The sequence below is a fragment of the Dermacentor albipictus genome, chromosome 1 (assembly GCF_038994185.2).
Source record: "Dermacentor albipictus isolate Rhodes 1998 colony chromosome 1, USDA_Dalb.pri_finalv2, whole genome shotgun sequence".
Taxonomy (NCBI): Eukaryota; Metazoa; Arthropoda; class Arachnida; order Ixodida; family Ixodidae; genus Dermacentor; species Dermacentor albipictus.
The window spans coordinates 436,669,186-436,689,630 of NC_091821.1; the positions used below are offsets into that span (position 1 = coordinate 436,669,186).

General features: G+C 44.9%; 1 protein-coding gene across 4 annotated transcripts in view; it reads right to left on the reverse strand.

Annotated features, from left to right (window-relative positions):
• Positions 1-20,445, reverse strand: part of Uggt (UDP-glucose-glycoprotein glucosyltransferase) — a 190,324-nt gene that overhangs the window by 146,040 nt on the left and 23,839 nt on the right. For all 4 annotated transcript variants that reach the window (XM_065439706.2, XM_065439714.2, XM_065439733.2 and 1 more), the window contains exon 4: positions 11,886-12,016. In XM_065439706.2, the coding sequence (XP_065295778.1) occupies positions 11,886-12,016 (131 nt within the window). The remainder of the gene's footprint in view (positions 1-11,885; positions 12,017-20,445) is intronic.

Below are 20,445 nucleotides of genomic sequence, written 5' to 3' on the forward strand. Positions count from 1 at the left end.
AGTTTAAGGAACACCAAAGCAAAACAGTCGATCAGTCTAGACTGATAAATTATTGTTTGAGAACTCTATACGGTCGCTAATTTCACGTTAACGGGTGTTGATCATACGAGTGGAAAATGAAGGTCGAAGTACCATTTTCCTTTTTTTTTTATTTTGCGCAAAACCCTCAATGCCGGTAGGTCAGTGTGACGTCACAGATTTCAAGGGATTTTCTCGTATTTGGACCGCGTTGGCTTAGTGAAAGTTCCTGAAAACTTGCCACGTTGAGCCCTTGATTGCCTCCTGCAGAACACAATGCAGTCCACATTTACCGATGAAGACTTAACTATAGGACCTACAGCAGACGCCGTCAAAATCTATGGAGTCACGTGTACACCTGGTGCGGGAACTCCAAGGCGGCATCGCCACCCATCTCTCAGTTTTCCGCCTTTTCTCTTTATTTTAGCTTTATTATTTTTCTCTTTAGTGTCCCTTCAACAACAACAACAAAGCACCGACCTTCCAAGTTTATGTTGAAGTGGCAATTCACGACAAAATCATCACTCATTTGACCGCAGCTGCGCCGTAGCCTTAGCAACCAATCACGTGACTCACCTCGCGCCTGGCTAAGAGGAGCCCAGGGGTGAATCGCCGCATGGCTGCCCTGGGCTGTTTTTAAAGCGACAACTTTACTGGCTGCAAACTTGCGATTTCGCCGTGGCGGTGCTCCGAGGAGGCACATGATGTCACAACGCGGGCCTTGCCGCGGCTATATCTCTCTCGCTCCCTAGTCACTACTGCGCATGCGCCACTAGTAGCACCGAGCGACAGGTGTTCCGCTGCGCCGCGCCTTTATTCCGCCGCCATTTGTTATGACGTCACACGCGTTCCTCGTCGTTGCGCTCGCCTCGACAGCTGCGTCGCATGCCTGATAACATGTCGGAGGATTGAAAGGGAGAGCTCGCGTGCGCCGCAACCACAGCTGAGGCGGCAGCATGGACGGCGACAATTCCGATGAGGAGGCCTGGAATCGACATCGGAACGAGACGAAGCGGAAACGAATCGCCCAGGAAACAGACGAACAGCGCGCCGAACGACTGGCTAAACGCCGCAACATAGCTAGACAACCAGACTAACCTGGACTTGCAATCAAGATTAACCAAGGCTAACCATGCTATGCCTGAGCTTTCGCTACGTATATCCTGGCATAGCCGAGCTAAGCCACTGCCATTTTTTTTTTTAATGCAGACGTTCTTACGACGCTAGCGACAAGGTCCCATTCCGTTACGGCCTCAGCTGGAGGGCGATACTTTGGCAAAACGGGGGCGAACGCGATTTTTCATTTCACTTGCTTCTGAGAGCGCCCAAGAACAGCTCTACGCCTCAGTATTGTCGTTATTCAACTCGAGCGAGAAAAGGTGTGGCACGTTTATGGCGCCGATCGACCCAGCCGGAACGAGCATCTTATGTGCGCGGCGCCTTCCCTTGCGAAAGAACACTGCTCAGTTCAGAGTCGTAACTTGCAAGCGCGGTTATAGTAATGCGCCGCAACCCCTCCCGCCCTCCCCCCCTCCCCTTGAGGAAATATTTCGCTGTGCTTATATTTACGAAGCTGAAGAGCCCAGAAACTTTACTTGCCTAATTATTACCTCAGTAATTATGACCGGCACTGGCGAAATATTGCGGTATTTGGTGCTGGAAAAACAAAAGAAGCGCGACTTAATTATGAGAGCAACATATATATATATATATATATATATATATATATATATATATATATATATATATATATATATATATATATATGCTATTAACTGAAGGCAAAACAAACACAAGTACATGAAGGTTCTTATTAAGCGTCTCGCCTGTCTGGCCGTCTGTTACGCTGTGTGATGGCGGCCTTAGTACAACATTGATATGTATATGCAGTTTCTTTCATTATGTTGGACAAACATTAATGCGGTATCTCATGGCGCATATGTAAACGTGCAGACAGTAAGTTACAAAAAAAAGATGGCCTTAAGCCCCCCCCTACACACACACACACACACATACGCTTTGTTTTTCCCGAATATGGACAGATGCTCACCAGTTTGCAGTCGTACGGCCTGCTTGGCGAGTTACAGAAACTTTAAGGTGACGTCGCTACCCTTTCTTTAGCGTCGTTTTACACCATACAAAGCCTCCTCTATACGCCTACGTGCATTATTTAGCAATCCATAAAAGTTGTAAACATTTTCTTTATTGTGATGTGATGGAAAGCTGGCATCTAACAGAAAGTAGTGAACCTACAAGGAGATCCTCCTATATGGTATCCCGCCCACCCCCCAACAAAGTTTCGAAGTGGAATCAAAATTTGGCCCGTTCAAGGGGTCGAGCCTGAGACGTCACAGCGGCCGGCGGTCGTCCTGCCAACTGAGCTAACCATGGCAACAAACCAGTTACCAGATCAAAGGCACGTCAATGCAGCGCAACCTTAATTGTCTTACGAATAAACGATCACCCTGCCAGTCGCCGACACAATGACGTCAAAGGCAAGCTCCGCCATTCCGTCTGTCGTGGCGCATCAAGTACTCGCTCGGCGTAAACGTTGCGTAATCTGCATTGCTATCGGGGCATGCCATCGAACAACCTGTAACCTGTAATTGTTATTCAGTGTCCCTTCGGCGATTAGCCGCATAAAATGCAGGAAGCGCTGCTCCCCGACTTCCCTTCGGACCACCAAGCAGTTACAAGCGTTGGCACGAATCGCGCATATTGAAACGCTCGCGCTGATCACGCCCTCCGCGAGCCATCTTCTGCCCGTGCCAGCTCCAGCGTCGCCCGTGCACCGCATTAAACGTACGCGCTTTCGTTTCCTTATACGCATGGCTCAACAGCTGCACTGCAAAACGATTCCTGCGCCGCGCTGGCGGAGGTTCTATAAACCGCCGAGTTAGTGATGTTCTCCCCAAACCTATATACCGAACGCTTCCTCCACGTGTTACAGTGCAGCTCATTTCTCCTTGCCCTTACCTCTTTTTTTTTTCGATCATTTGCGCATGGCAAGTTCTCCCGAGACGGCGTGCACATAACTTGTAACCGGAACGAGCCGCTGCGGCTCCAACAAATGCAAGCAAAATAACGTAGATCATACAATGGCGACAATACAAGGACGGCGGATACGCAGCGCAGCTCGCTTCACCCAATAACCCTCACCCACGCAACCTAGTTGTTCATCCCTGCCTCCTGCTCTCGGGAGCGACTTTAAGGGGAGCGAAAGGGGAGGCGAGGGAGGGGGGGGGGGAGACCTCCCAAAATTTCCTTCTGCCCTCCCATCGCCCACCAGTTATGACCAGTGACCAGTTATGAAGCGACTTCTACACACCCAACGAAAATGCAGAATCACGCTCTGCAATGCCCCCTGCGCACCCCCCCCCCCTCCTATGGAAATATCCTGGCGCCGCCTCTGATCAATTCATACGTTCATTAATTCATTAATCCCTTCCATCCTGCCTTTCTTCCTTCCTGTTTTTTTTTTTTAATGCGAAGCATTTCTTGGCGAACATTTGCCACATTGACAGTATCTATCTATCTAGCCGCCTACGTCTTGGTGTTCTCATGGTCGTTTGGTTAACTTGATATGTACCAAAATTGGCACGACAATAGTGCATGACGAACATAAATGATCGGTCATGACATGGATATCATGACATGCGTGTCGTGTAGGTCACGAAACAGCCACCTACGTCTTGGTGCTCTCATGGCCGTTTCGTCAACTCGGTAGGCTCCACGCACGCTGCTTCCCATAACATCGATTCCCGCAGGGCGTGGAATCTGCCGGATTTTCTTTGACTCTTTTCGTTTTCCCTCTTCCCACCCAGATGCGGGCGCTGACGTGTCTTCGGCAGCTCCGAGCTAGGGGTCTGGACACCTGACTCGTGGGGAGCGCTCGCACCCAGCCTGCGATTCCCACGGCGCCTTACACGAGCCGCGGGCTGTGCTGGAAGAGACATAGCATAGCGTGCCCGTGTGTCATCCGCCGGTCCGCGCCGGTGTCGAACGAATTCCAGCGTCGAGGGTCGACACAGGCCCAGCGACACACTGCAGATCTGATAGAGACAGCTGCGGCAGCGCGCGCGGGGAAAGCTGCCGGGAACCGAAAGCCCGACGCAATCCCGAGTGGCGCGCAGCTCAAGCAGTATATGTGTTCCTCCACAGCGCGTAGGCGCGCAGGTGTTGTAGTCCATTCCAGCGCATTACAATACAGGCTGGATCAACACGAAACGCAACGGCTGTTAGGTACGCAAGCAACGAATGACTGCTGGAGATGTACGACTTCGGACCTCACTCTCTAACGCACCCGCAATAGTAGACCTCCCGTCGATTAATCTGTCCCTTCGCATTTATTTTTCTCGGCTTCTGCGCTCACGAACAAACGAAACTGGCGGGTTCTGAATGCGAGTCGGGTGCCTCGCTACACAGCGGACCCCGGCGTAAACGTACACCACGTAGCGCTACAGGCGCACGACATCTCGCGAGGCTGCGGTCGACCATGATGCGCCAAAACGACGCCGAGTCTCTGGAGTCGCTCGAGTGTCGGCTCTCGTCAACAAACACCGTCATTCAACATGCACACACACAACAAAGAAAGAAATGACTCAAACAGGCTTTCTCTCTCTCTTATGTACCGAGGCGCAACACGCCGGTGGAAAGGTGCCACGTCAAAACAGCGCGATTATATAGCTCGGCGGGGCTGATCGTACTGATCATATCGTCGACCGTCTCGCTTCGTTTCGCCATTTGCATACGAGAGAGATGACGCGGACAAGAAAAAAAAAATAAAAGACGCAAGATGCGAATTAAACAGCGAGCGCCCTACAGCTGCCCGAAGCGATCGCTGCAGCGTTAAAACTTCCTCAATCATATAGATGCCTAAACAAACAAAGAAACATGAAGACGGCCAGACACACCTCCAACGCACATTCATATGCGGCAGGTTACGCAAAGCCAAGTGCGCATCGAGTGCACCCTAATAGCCTCACATCAAACACGCAGAGAGACACAGCGCGCGCAAGCCAATTAAGTTGACATAAAGAAAAAGCGGCACAGCTGCGTCCTATATGCTCACAGTTTGACCAGCCTTACGGATTTTCGCGAAGGCCGCGCGCTAGGCGCACGCCATGCATGTGCAGTGACAACGGGCGAATTACCCTTCGCGTGGAGCCCTCGTTAATGAACGCACTGGTCGCGCGTAGCGAGCAATCGCCGGCATAGTATACGCCCCCCTCCCCCCCTCCAGCTTCCAGTGAGCCGTTCGGGCCGATGCCGCAGCTGACCTTGACGAAGACGTCCTGAGGTAACCGCATATATATACCCTCGTACGATCGAGTGCGCAGCATGATATACGCGGAACTGCTTGCACAGCCGACGTTATACGGCAAGGTATATGTTACCTATACGTATACGCATGGCGTACGCCACCCCCGTGTCAACACGATATTCGGCGCGCGCACACACACACACACACACACACACACACACACACACACACACACACACAAATATAAATAAATAAATATATATATATATATATATATATATATATATATATATTGTTACGCTCTTAGGTGCATAGTGGGTTCACGCCTCAACAAACAGTATGTGGGGGCACCGAAAGGTGGTGAACGAGGAAGACGACGTGTGGCTGGCTGGCTGAATATCGACAGGCGCTCAGCTGATCAAGGCCATCGCTTCTAACTCTACCCGGCTTCAAAGTAACGCCTTTTGTGGGAATATATATATATATATATATATATATATATATATATATATATATATATATATATATATATATATTTATAAACACACACACACGAGTTGCGACAGACCATCACCCACCGCGGTGGCTCAGAGCGAATGAATTGGGTTATGCTGGTGAAGTCAAGGTCGCGGGTTCGGTTCGTGGCTGCGGCGTCCCGATGAGGACGCGATACATGATCGTCGCCATCGTGCTTGTATAGTGAAGACTTAAGAATCATCGTTCTGAGAGCGCGCACAGCCGTCCCATTCTTCCACGGCTTAATGCGTAAGTTCCCTGCGTATAACCATAGTCCTCTGGTATAACCAATGCTTTACAGAAACGACGTTCGCTGGTTGGCGCTATCGTAGGCTTTATATTCTTTATATATATATATATATATATATATATATATATATATATATATATATATATATATATATATATATATATATAAACGAGAAGAAAGGGGGTTAACCGAGGGACCCGATAATTATTAGTCATGTAATGAGAAGCCAACAAACACTGACACCAAGTGCAACATAGGGGAAATTGCATGCGCTTAATAAATGAAATAAAGTAATGATAAATTAATGGAAATTAAAGTGGATGAAAAAACAACTTGCCGCAGGTGGGAACCGAACCCACAACCTTCGCATGTCGCGTGCGATGCTCTACCAATTGAGCTACCGCGGCGGCGTTTCCCCATCCACTTTCTTGGGTATTTATGTGTACTAGTAGAACCCTGGGAGTGTTAGCCAGCGCCCCAGTTGTTTTTTCATCCACTTTAATTTCCATTAATTTATCATTACTTTATTTCATTTATTAAGCACATGCAATTTCCCCTATGTTGTACTTGGTGTCAGTGTTTGTTGGCTTCTCATTACATGACTATATATATATATATATATATATATATATATATATATATATATATATATATATATATATATATATATATATATATATATATATATATATATATATATATATATATATATATATATATATATGGAGAGAGAGAGAGAGAGAGAGAGAGAGAACAGAAGAGAACAGAAGAGAACTCGGAAGAGAACAGAAGTTTACGATAGGTAGCGAGGCACTGGAAGTGGTAAGGGAATACATGTACTGAGGACAGGTAGTGACCGCGCATCCGGATCATGAGATTGAAATAATCAGAAGAATAAGAATGGGCTGGGGTGCGTTTGGCAGGCATTCTCAGATTACGATTACGCGGGTTGGCATTATCCCTCAAGAGAAAAGTGTATAACAGCTGTGTCTTACCAGTATTCACGTACGGGGCACAAACCTGGAGGCTTACGAAAAGGGTTCTGCTTAAATTGAGGACGACGCAACGAGCTGTGGAAAGAAGAATGATGGCTGTAACGTTAAGGGATAAGAAAAGAGCAGATTGGGCGAGGGAACAAACGCGAGTTAATGACATCTTAGTTGAAATCAAGAAAAAGAAATGGGCATGGGCAGGACATGTAATGAGGAGGGAAGATAACCGATGGTCATTAAGGGTTGCGGACTGGATCACAAGGGAAGGGAAGCGTAGCAGGGGGCGGCAGAAAATCAGGTGGGCGGATGAGATTAAGAAGTTTGCAGGGACAACATGGCCACAATTAGCACATGACCAGGGTAGTTGGAAAAGTATGGGAGAGGCCTTTGCAATGCAGTGGGCGTAGCCAGGCTGATTATATATATATATATATATATATATATATATATATATATATATATATATATATATATATATATATATATATATATATATATATATATATATATATATATATATATATATATACACACACATATAGCTCGTCTGGCCGGTGGGACCGATGGGCACTGCGCCTTCAAGACTATAGCTATGGTGGCCTCTAGTCACCATACTATAGCTCTTCCGTTCCCCCACAAGGGCACAATGTTGCACGGATGCCGCCTTAAAAGGCTGACAATGATGACTTCGACGACTATTTAGTTTTTATCTCCTGAGCGTCATCTCCTGCGATCTCACGTAGTCCTTTTTTCGGCTTGCAAAGAAAGCCCGCGAAATATGAAAAAAAAAGCCACATGACGGAGCGTTTGCCCAGTGGTATCGTGCTGCTCTCAAGCATGCGTTCGGTGAACAAGGTCGGCTCTCGTCGGATGACGGCGAAAATGCATGCTGCTGGCCGAGCACTGCCGATGAGATAAAAAAGGCCCTGCCGCTTCCTCGTCGCCAGTCGCGATGCAGCCGAGCTTGTTCACCGAACGCACGCTTGAGGGCAGCACAATACCACTGCGCAAACTCTTCGCCACGTGTTCCCCCCCCCCCTTTTTTTTATATTTTCCGGGCTTTCTTTGTAACCCGGAAAAAAAGGACTACATGAGACGTATCGTAAAGGAAACAACTCGATCGGTGGTTTCTGAAGGTGCTCTACAAATCTGCTTATTATACTCGGGGTCCTCAGCCAATAATTAAAAAGTTGGGTAATTAAACTTAACTAATTGGCGAGTTATCGGGAGAACAAAAGTTTGTCTGAGTTACTACAGGCTATTAGCCCCGAGAACGAACACGAGCGGCGCTGCGAGCGCCGCTCGCGTGACGTCAGGGCACGGACTCGCGCCTGTCGTCTGCTACAGTTCGGGCGTTGTCCGGGCGCTTTCTGCGGTGTTTTCGTTTGTTCGCCCTCGTTCTCTCTGCTTGTATACTTATGGTGGTCGTCTCAAATATATTTTTACGACGTCTTCCTTTGCGAACATTTATTCAGAGAGCTAATTTCTTAGACAACAATGCAGCTCTCGAAGGCAATGCTACAGTGCCAGCCGAAGCGACGCAAACCAGCCCATTGCGGGTTTTTCATACGCGGATAGACAATCGCAAGAGCATAGCCTATAGGAATCCAGTTATGATACCATGCCTGCCGCGGTGCAACAAGTATGTCACAAAGCTGGCTATATATGACTTCTACAGCAGTTACGTTGATTTTATTCCGCTAAAACAGGTTTGCTCACGACGAGTAGTTCATGGTATAATATCGAATTTTTGCATTTCCTCACAGAAACGCTCGGCGGTAGCACGGGGACTTAACTAATACTGGAGCTTAGATTCTACACGCCTCACTTGCTTCTTTAACTGCTTGTCAACATTAGGCGGTTCCTCACGTGTTCATTTTTTTTAAGCGGCGGAAACTTGAAGTAAAGTTAATGAAGGCTTACAGCTATTTGCAGAGTACAAATAGGAATGTACCAATATATATTCCCTTTTCCGTGCTACACGTTCAACTCACCTCTTTAGAGCGCGTTTGTTAATGATTAATAATGTATGTTATGTTCCTCTTTTTTTGGTCTATGTTACCTAGTGTATATCATTTATTTATTTCAATGCCGCAGTGTGTTTTGCATTGTTATTGTGGAAATATTTTACTGTTCTTTCATATATTGTATAACTGCAATGTTTTATGGCCACTATATAAATGTAATTTATATGGCGTTTGATGTGTTACCCCATGCAGCCATATTGTACCTAAGGGGGTGAGGTTACCTCAAGCCGCGTCTGTGCGGCTTTTTTCCCTCATCCACCTCCATTTACCACTCCTCTGCACATGTGTGTGTGTAAATGTAAATTAATAAATCAAACCAAATCAAACTCACTTGAGAAATTTACTGGTGCTTGTTGCTTGAGGAATATACATGACGAATCTGTTTGGCGAACTGACACAGGCTGCTCGGCCCAATTTTTTTAGTGAAGCATGCCTGCTGGACCGCATAGCTGCAGCCAGAAAGACGTCGAAGCGTCAATGACTAGTAGTGTGGGACATATTCAAGATATCGAAATTCCCCCGGTGGAGGGTCAGAAATCAAGTGAAAGTATATGCAAGGCTTGTGGTGCTTTCTTTATGAATGTTTGCGGCTGGATTGGAGCAAACTTAATTTGCCTGCAAGGTTCTCTTTTATGTACCGACGAAGCGAATCCGTTTGTATAATTGAATAACGCTGGATCGAGACATGGTGAGACAGAAGGTGCTTGGATTTTCCTTTTGTATACAGGAAATCTAAGCTGCGATGTAGTAGCTCGAGAATACTTTAGCCATTCCAGTTGGCGCTGTAAAAAACATGCTTTATGGTTTTAATTCGAAGTTGTAGTGAACTGATGGGTTTCGCGAACATAGCGTGCCTCGCCATACGGACAGTCGATTGCTACCGTTACGTGATCAGGGGTGTGCCATATTGTCGATAAAGGCTACTGAGGGCCACTATGAAACATTTCATCACTTTCAATTGAGTGGCTCTCGATCTTAACAACTTTTCTCTCAGGTGATTGCTACTATGGTGTTTGTGAATTAACTATGTAAATACTCTACATGACGCGCCGTCGTGTTAGCAGCCATGAGCAATTCGTTTTTTTGGAGGCCTGTTTCAGAGGGGGATGAAAGTAGCAGCAAACTTTTTCATAAGAAATGCGCGCCTAACTATTTTTTTACGCATTAATGAATGGCCATATTTGAATAAAACAACACACCAGAGTAATAGGAATCATAATGAGAGCTTCGCTGGGCAGTGTCTTTCTAAAATCAGATAACATGTTGACGCCAATTACCAAATTTTTCTTCCACGTAAAATGCAATGCCTCTCATAGCTAAATACTAAAGGAATGTTAAATGTTTAGCGAAGCATCATACACAACTTCGCGCGTTCAATTTGCAGATATTCTTTTTTTAGTCAAAATTTACCGATAGACACGGCGCATATATGCATTGCAATACCTAGTAGACCCCTTTAACGCTACTTAGCTTGCGATATGCAAGCCGCAAAGTTTCTCGACTCACACGCTTTTGAAGAAGAAACTGTGGTTAAGGTATGGCAGCTGAAAGAAGCCGACGTATTCTTCAATACGTACGGCACGAGCCACCCGTACCCCAAGCATACACGAAGGGAACGAGCGCGCGCGGCAGCCGAGCGAGCCGGAGCGAGCGGCGTCCTGGCCGTGACGTCACTCGCGAGAGGGCGCCACTCCTAATTCTCGGGGCTAATTGCGAATAGTATGCGTTCGGTTCAATTTCCTTCCGACTCGCCTTTCACTTTTAAATTCTTGGCTCAACTTATGGGGTAACACCCTGTATATACACATATACTGTCACACGAGCACACACGACACGCAAAGCAGGAAACTCGCGTCGGACACACGATCGACGCTCTCCAGCCTCCGAATGGCGTAACGAGGTGCAACAATGCTGCAACACTTGTCGTCAGCGCGCACGCGTCTAACCGCGACCGAACATGCGGTGCAAGAGGAAAGCGAAGTTCGTCACCAACCCGTGCAGGGCCGACCTTATCCGCGTCGTTACACAGCCGAAGGAGAGGACTCTCTCTGCGCCCAGGGCCTTATGGGTATCTGCCCGCGCCAGTGCTGCACAGTAACGCGGTCGCGTCGTTCGTGTTTCATCGCGAACGCGAAGAAGGGCCGCCGGTTCGAATGAAAACATGTGGCGAACACCAAATGCCTCGCCCGGGCGAAGACGTGATACTCGCCTTGCGCCAAGACCGAAGCCTGGACCGAGGGAACAAACGGTTCATGTCGGAGCACGTAAGCTTCTATAAGCATGATTCTATTCCGGGACCAGAGAAGAAAAAATAAAGAGAGAGAACAGTAACCCTTCGTTGATGTGGTGGTCTGGCTAGTGCCTTCCGTTTCAAGGTCAAACGACATGGTGGCGGAACCATCAGCATTCTGCAGGTCATGACAGGTCAAGCTGAAGCGCCTGGCTTATATAAGCCCACATAATATCGCCACTACGGTTCGCCAGTTCAAGACACCGTGGCCACGGCTGCTCCCGCTTTTGGCAGCCTGTCGCGATCTTGGCCAAGTCACATCTGGGCCGGCATAACGTTACGATTCCTTCGCTCGATTCTATTCCTTAAAGATCACGGCCGGCCTACACAGCTGATAGCATGGATGGAGCGTCGCCAGCACCACTGACGAAGTGGAAAAAAAGGAAATAGATTTAGAATATAAATGCTACATTATCCCGGCCTTGCTTAGACCACGGTCCAAGTGCCTCGCAACTAGTAGCGCGACTTCGATTACGGTGCGAAAGAAAATGTCAACCGCGAGTTCCCTGATGCATTTCCAGTGTCTTACCTGCTGGAAGGTCTCGACGGCCGGCGAGTGGGCTCGCAGAGACAGCGACAGCTTCAGCAGTGCCAGCTTGGCCGGCGACAAGTGCTTGGTGGCCACCTCGAGCACGGTTTCGTACTGTGCCTTTGGCGTGCCTGCACGATAACATGGGAAACAGATCCAGGAGATTCGGGGCGGTTCTTGCTAAAGCGCTACACAGCAGAAGGAATGGCAGTGGACGCAGAACTTCAAAGAAATGCAGTAGTGCTCGCACAGTTTCATGTAACAGAGGAGCTCAAAGCAAAGAAATCGGAAGGCAAAAATTTATTCTTGGACTGGGCATGCAACATCGACATATGGGGCACAGGGTGTGCACGAGATAAGACTAATTCCTCGCTTGTAATACATGCTTAGGAATGTAATAACGTCCACCTCTTGTGTCACATTTTACATTCTGAAAGCCATTGTGAAATGCTGCGCAGTCAATTAAAAAAATATATATATAAACAACTGCCTCATCAATGGCCTCAGAAGCACAATGTCTGGCTGCAAAAAGGGGCAGATGCAATGACAGAGGCAGGCACGTTCCCAAAGGATGAAATACTTCACTACCTACCTCACTCCTATTTTTCGCTGGCACATACATCATATATTCGCAGCCATTATGGGGTTCCAGCTCTGCGCAAGTGCATTGTGATATTGTATGTGAATGGGACACAACACACATATGAATATTGCAAATCAGTTCTGCGGAATTCTGCAAGGTGGAGGAAGGGTGATGAAAGTGAAAATTATCATCAACCCAAATGTAGCATGAAGCTACAAAGAAAACCCATATGGATTTATCAGAAAGAAACCTTTGCAAATGAGCAAAAATTTTTCCCAGACCAGGCCGTCTTTTTTCTCAACTGCAAAGCTTTCTTTCTAAGAAACCCGTGTGGGTTTCCTTTGTAGCTTTATGCAACATCCGGGTGGATGACAATTTTCACTTTAACTTTCCCATGTCTGAAGTTACTTCTGATGGGCAATGACAGCCGGTGCAGTTTTTCACAAACAGGTTACATTCCATGGCACATTGTGACATGAGAATGGACCCCTCACAAGCATCAAGTATCAAACAGCACCAACCAGGTGTTGCACCTCCCCACCCCTTTGTCCCAGTGAATGCTCAGCAGAATGCAAATGCCCAGTGCCAGACGGTAGCTTGCAAATTCTACCCAAAATAAATAATGCAGAGAAAAAATCAAATTCACATTGTGCGATTTCAGCCTACTGCATTTGTGTCAGGCATAAAGAAAGAAAAGGACCAAGAAAAACTTCTCGGGGATTCTTTCCACTTCCAAGAAAAAGTTATCTGAACAGAATCCAAGAGTGGAGCAAGCATATGAAGTCACTGTTGCAGCTCAACGTGAACAAGGCTGAAGAAACAGATGCGACAGCCGCAGAGGTTTATTTTGTAAACATTAGTGAATAAAGCTTTTAGAAGGAAGCAGCCTGCACTGATTCTTTTGTTGATGTTTTTGGTGGTGCTGTTGCTCTGATATCAGTTTTCCAGTGGCCACCTAGGCTTCCGGTCATACTAATCGCACCAATTCCCAACACCACTGGGCGCATGGCAAGGCATCAAGGGCAGCATAAAGTCAAAATGCTCCATAAAAACATGCAAAACCAGTGAAAAGTTGGCCACTGCTCTTTACCCCACATTAGACCAACAAATCTCTTTGTTTCCTTTCTTGTTGCACCTACTCTCACAGTGAACACTCCAGTTCTAATCTGGGTTCACATTACAAGACTCGCCTAACAATGGGGCAACGAATGCTACTGCATTAACGACATCAAGTGTCATGTCTGTTTGAGAAGCGACAAAAATTCATCAGCAGTGGGTGAACTAGGAAAGCTTCAGCCCAGAATCAAAGTTTTAGCAATGCAACTTCTCTTCTTTGGTGTTGCTCTGACAAAAACAGATTTTATAAAATGTTTGCTCTGGGATGAAGCCTTTCCTTGGTTGTCCAAAGTTGGTCAATTCAACTCCCCATCTTTCTATAACCCTTCCGTCTTGCTTTGAACAGACAATCGAAGCATAGATATATACAATGCAATGCCAATGAAGACGTCTGGAATAAATAGACACAGTGTAAACCTCCATGCACCAAAGAGAAAGTGATTTTAGCCGTGTGCCACTGCCCTTGAATTGTAGCTGCTTTCTATGAAAACAGTGTTACAGCAGAGGGCCACACACCAATACAAGGACGTTCCAGCGCACACAACAGAATGAGCAATATCTGGCGACAACACAACATAGAGACTGATAACCGAAACATAAACACTCCAAATGCACTGCACAAGCTATATATAGGCTGCATTGCCAGAACAACCTCAAGAGAGAGAGAGAGAGAAACCAGAAGCAGCAACCGTCCCCCAAGATAAGTTCACCTTGAGGACTTAGCTTGGACAGGGCAGTGTCTGGATAGATGCACACCTTCAGAGGCCCAGAAGAAAACAGTGTGCTTCAGCAACTTGTGAAAAGGCAAGGACAAAAATCACACGAGCCAGCAGGCACTCAATCCTCGAGGAGAAGGTGATACGTTGGTGCCAAAAACAGGATTGGCAGTGCATGTGTTAGGGACACAGCAAGAGAATACGAAGCTAAGACAGTGGATGGCAAGAAATGAGCAAACACGGAACACGACGCACAAAGCCGTTGATGTTGTTGCCCCATCAAGGCAAACTGCAGAAGCCCAAGTCCATGTAACTGCTGTGCAAAACAGTTGACACAAGTGGTGCTTAAGCCACTGCTTCTGCTTATTTGCGGCATTGAGAGCAAGTCCTGAAAAGGGGCTGAATACCATGCACCAAAGGATAACTGCAGCTGTCATGCTTGGCTGCTTTGCCGGGGCATTATTCAGCATTGTTCATTATTGGTTCAGTGGGAACACAAATGAACCAGGCAGATCCAGTGAAAGAGAGAATGACAATATTAAAAACAATAAATAGCATGCATACTCATGCAGTTAAGAATATGCACTGGGCCCCTGTCAATTCATTGTTCGTTCATTCAATTTCTATTTTCATTCCAATGTGTCCGAAAGTCCAATAAAGCACAATGTTCTTTTTTTTCTTCTTTATAATCAAGGTTTGATAATTTGAACAAATTTTTTACGTCTTGCAAAACAAACTAATGGAAGTATAACTATAGCTGCCTCCATAGAAGCTTTTCAGCCATTCTGCAAGAAAGCAAATGCACTGTTGCATTTTTAAGGTGAAAGGCTTAAGTGGCTCATTGCAATGGCTCATGCCCGAAAAAAGCGACATCTCTAGTCCAGTGATGCAAAAAATATCATCAGGAATGGCTCATGCCTCCGGTAAGCAAGCAAAGATGCAATGGCTGATTATGGATGAAAAAACAAAAGAAAGAAGGAACGAAAGAAAAAACAAAAGAAAGAGCAAAAGAACAAAACAAGAACGATGGAAACAAACAGAGAACAAAAGAAAGAATGAAAGAACTTTTAGGTAGTGCATTAGGTGGTTGCACGTGTCGATGAGGTCAACCTAGAGCACGAGATGTTTACTCCACACTACAGCTCGTTATGTCTTGCAAGAAGCCTGACCCCTCTGATCATATAACTCAATGCATTGCCACATGTGCAGCAGGCTTTAAACCTTCACGTGTTACAGGATTGTAACGTGCTGCCGAACTTTCTTTTGTGCTTCTTGGATAACAACCAAACACAAGGAAAATGTATTAAGGAGCCCAACTTCTTTGAACATGTGCACAATTTTTATAGTAGCCCATACAAAGTTAGTCAAGGGAACCAAAAGCGAATATTCTTTTAAGTGGTCTTTTCATGGCTGGTCAGTGAAATGCAAACTGCCAATTGGGCAGATGCTTCAGCCAATGAATGCCACAATGGATCAGAATACTTAGTTGTTTTGCTTCTTCCTCCCAATTATGACACTGGTTTTAGTAGCAGCCACCTTGTACCATTAACCTGACTAGCCCAATGCCCTTCTTTGCTTTTCTGTATACCTGAGTGGCCTGCAGAGATGCCATAGACGAGAAAGTGTTGCACAGCCTACGCGCTAGGTCAGCCCTTGAACTTTTGCTCACAACTCCGCTCCCCCCACCCCAACCTCCGTAATACTTTGACAGCTGTCTGCTAGTGCTTCAGCTACCAGGCTGCTTGACAAAGTGGCATGACTGTCATGATACGAGGCAAAGAAGAGTCTAACTCTATTTAAAGGCATACACACAGGTAAGCATGAGCACCATGACAACATAGCTCAGCCTCACACACATTTACATTCAGAAAGCAATAAGAAAAAAAGATAACAAGCTGATTATTTATTTATGAGGCGTTATACATACAACGAAAAAATGTGTCAGTGTGCTACTGGTGACACTTTCCACGAAGGAATGCAACTATCTAACCAAAGTGGTGAGCAGCCTCATGTGCACATAAGCAAGTAAGTGCATGAGCAAGAATACAACAACAATAAAAGCAACAAAACATATGCAAACTATCTGATTTTTGTTCTGTTAGATATGTGCTAAAATAGACAATAGATAAGTGACTGTACCAGTCTCTTAAAGTAAAGCATCAGTTTAAATGAACATTTATGTTTCCCTTTCCTCGCTGAAGTGTTTCTTGGTGCGGTTTTGAATAATGCATTTCATAAGCAATGGAAGTGCCCGAGCATCCATGTTAGTGCCTACAGGCACTGGTTACGCACAACAGGAGTGGATGCAGAGGGGCCCTCACCAAAAAATGCAGAGAATTGGGGAATGACTCACTGCATGCTCAATTCTCTCAGCTCTGAAGTGTACACATGTACTGGGGCAGTTCCCCAAATGGCAACCTCCCCCTCCCTCCTTTCCTTTGATCCACCAGTGAGTACCAGTGTGACTGATTATGAATATGACCCACCAGTACTTAAACACATCATCTATACCTCATAAACAAAAAATGAAAAAAAAGTGCCTCTCAAAGCAAACAAAAAGCTACAGTTTAACAACCTTTGCAGTAATAAAAATTGACAGAGAGAGATAACTGAGAAAAAAAAGATACTATACAGATCCAATGCACCTCTTGGAATCTGTGTGAGGCAAAGTTTTTGTGAAGCGGTGAACCAAATGCTAAAATTTGGCCATTTCACTCCTGCGTCATTGGCCAAAGAAAATCGGCCCCCACATGTGCTGTTGAGCAAATGTACTATGCAATGCAACACACATGGCGATCATCTGAAGATTTACTTGGTATCGGCACAATAAAAGTATATGTGCAATTTCGGTTAGAGCATCAGGCTGCTGCACTGAGAAGCCCAGGTTCGATATCATCACTCAGCACGTGATTCATTACTATTAAGCAGGCTGTTTAGCAGTGAGCCAATCTGTACTTCTGCCTAGAAACAAACATCACAGTTCTGCTAACTGTATATATTAGAGCATCTAAAGCGAACAAATCTGATATATGAATTTACAGCTTAGATGAGTTGGTTACATTGTTTAAAAGGGTTTTGCAAAACTCCCACTGACAGAATAGTGGCATATTGAAGGTGGGAGGCCAAAAAAAAAAAAGTTTTTAAATCAAAAGCTAGGATTGACAAAACATTTTTTTTCTGAATAAGGATGTCTAATTTACACTACCCAACTATATCGAGTGCAATATATGGATCATTTTATTTTCTGAAAGGCAAGTTTTGTCAAAAAATGAGTTTAAAAAGGGTTAGTCGCACCAGCAATGATAAGTAACTAATGAATTGTTGAATTAGCAAAGCTTTGGCATTTATGTAGCTAAGTGTAGAACCTGGGCAATAAAGTAGGATAAATTTAATGCGATAAAAATTAAGGAAGTAAGGTTTGAAAAACGAAGCAAAGTGAAAAAAATTGCCCACTTGGACAAAATTTATTAGCAAAATGAGCTGTAAATTCAAAGTATTGCATCAGTTTACTTTGTCCTAATTGTCCTAATTTGTTGCACACATCTCTATGTGAGGAGTGAGTGTGAAAAATTTCATTTTAACATATTCATTCAGAAAACAGTTATCGAATTTGCATAACATGAGGTGGAGCAATATTTCATTTCGAAAAAAAAAAAACAGACAAATATTTGCAACCATGTGAAAGACGTCAAAAACAACAAATAGAGATTCACTAGAGTCTCCTTTTGTTCGCATGACTGCTCGTCGACAACATAAAATAAAAAAAGTATTTTGAATATCATTTACGTAAAAGAAATGGTACCGACTTTCGGAACCAATGCAATGTACATTGTTTCAGCTTTGTAAGACAAGGGTATGGTTTGGAACACTCACTGTAACTCTCAAACTAATGATGACAGGAAGACAGTTTTTCTGCAACATGTTTCTGAATATTTGGACATACATAAGATGCAAAAAAAAAAAACACAAAAGATAAGTCTTGTGCAGGAAAATTTATTTTTGAATGGGGCCTCCCACCTTAAGAGGGGTGGTATAACACATCAATTTTGCCTACTTTAGTTGTATTATTAGGTACTGCGTACAGAAGTGTGATATATTTCTTTGATTGCTGAGTTAGAGTTCTAAACTTGATAGCATTCTTTCTGAAAATTTTTCAATTTTCACCATAATATATAGAAAAATCGATGGCCTAAATAAAAAACCTGCTTCCTACAGACACTTGTTTCTAACTTTTTTTTTTAATGCACCAAACGTCATCAAATTTGGTGCAGTGGTTGCTAAGACAAACAGTTTCTCTATTACCATGTTTTTAGACAGAAGCCCATAAGCTAAAGCTTACTCCTAAGGAAATACCGCAAGACAGAATAAAAGAAAAATGCTTAATAATGAACATGCCGATTAAAAGCTACAGCAACAAATAGTATGATCAACATAAACATGCATTAAAAATGAGAGATGGGTTCCAGCTGTTCTATGGCAAGAGACAAGATATGAGGAGACAAAAACACTGGTGTAGAAAGAGCCATGCCAAAAATAGGCTACATGTTCGATAGGCAGCTTCCCGGACCTAACACAACAAGCAAAATACTACAGCCAGCTGTGCCGAAGAGTGAGACATGTGTGTCTGGCAAGTTGCCATTCAGCCAACGCATCAAGGGCAGGCCATGCAGAAGAAGAGCTTCCTTGAAATCAATACAATTACTATGCTCCCCTTACGCCATATCATGCATCATTACATTCATAGCTACACTTTGGTCCAATTACCAGATCTAACCTCACAACTTGGCAAGCTTTGATGGTCATGTACTGCACCGTGCTGCAACCACTTCCTTCTGCCTCCACTTCTCTCCCCAGGAAGCTGACATTTTTTTTTTACTTGTTTGTCTCTTTTAACTTGAAAGAATGGCTGACAGTGTATCTAATAACTGTCAGTGATATCAAAAACTGAAATTCAGTCAGTGCTATGAAAATCTAGTGACGCAATAATTAAATATTTTAAGACACTGAAACGCAATTCACAATGTCGGTGATAAGGTGACAGAAGGCAGTGAAGTTTCTGATGCCTTGCAGGCAACCATTCAGAGCCAATGCAGAGACTTTATTACAGAAGGCTTTGTACAACATTTAAGCAGCAGAATTTCATGTAAAATAGTGGATGGTTTGTAAAAGCCAATGTATTTCTTTATGAAAGCTTTAACCAAGCTTAAAACAATAAATTTCAGCTTGAAACATGGCTTAATTTAACAAAGCCCAAATAAAACAAGAACTGGGAACATACCTGATAGCCATCTACAGCTACAATGTGAAGCCAAATGCATGCAGTATTCTTTTTGGTATCATCGTAATCATCATTATCAGCCTATTTTATGTCCACTGCAGGATGAAGGCTTCTGGCTACGATTTCCAATTACCCCTGTCCAGCATGAACAGATTCCAACTAGCACCCGCAAATTTCCTAATTTCACCGCCCCACCTAGTCGTCTGCCATCCTTGACAGCGCTTCACTTCTCTTGGCGCCCATTCTGTAACCCTAATCGTCCACCGGTTATCTAACCTGCGCATTACATGACCTGCCCAGCTCCATTTTTTTCTTTTAATGCCAATTAGAATATCGTCTATATTCGTTTGCTCTCTGATTTAAACCGAATTTGTTGGCTTTATTCACTTTTACTGTAGTCTCTAGGCGTCAAGATGCCCAACATCTGTTGATGCTGCTCACGTAAGCGTAAAGCAGGGGCAGTAGAGAGGAAGCCTTCCACAACACGCGACGCAACAAAGCTCACAGCGGGACACAAAAACAAAGGTGGCAGCTACAATGCCGTGCCCCACAGAGTGACGATCACACCTGTCACATACGTTAAAATAATACAATAGGGTATTGCTGTTCCATGACCACCCTCTGAAGCTGCCTGAAAAACTAGGTCAGGGGACTGCCAGGGCAAAAACAAGCACTCCATCCTGCGCTGGCAACAGCTGCGTGGTGTACCTTCACCAGTCTAACGTCACCACTGATGACAACGCAACGTCAAAATAAGCTAAAGAATAAACAACAAAGAAAAGCTGCCACAAGCTAATCGAACCCTTTCTTTTGTTGACACCTCTTCAGTTTCATAGGAATAAAGGCAGGTAAACAAACCGGCAAGTC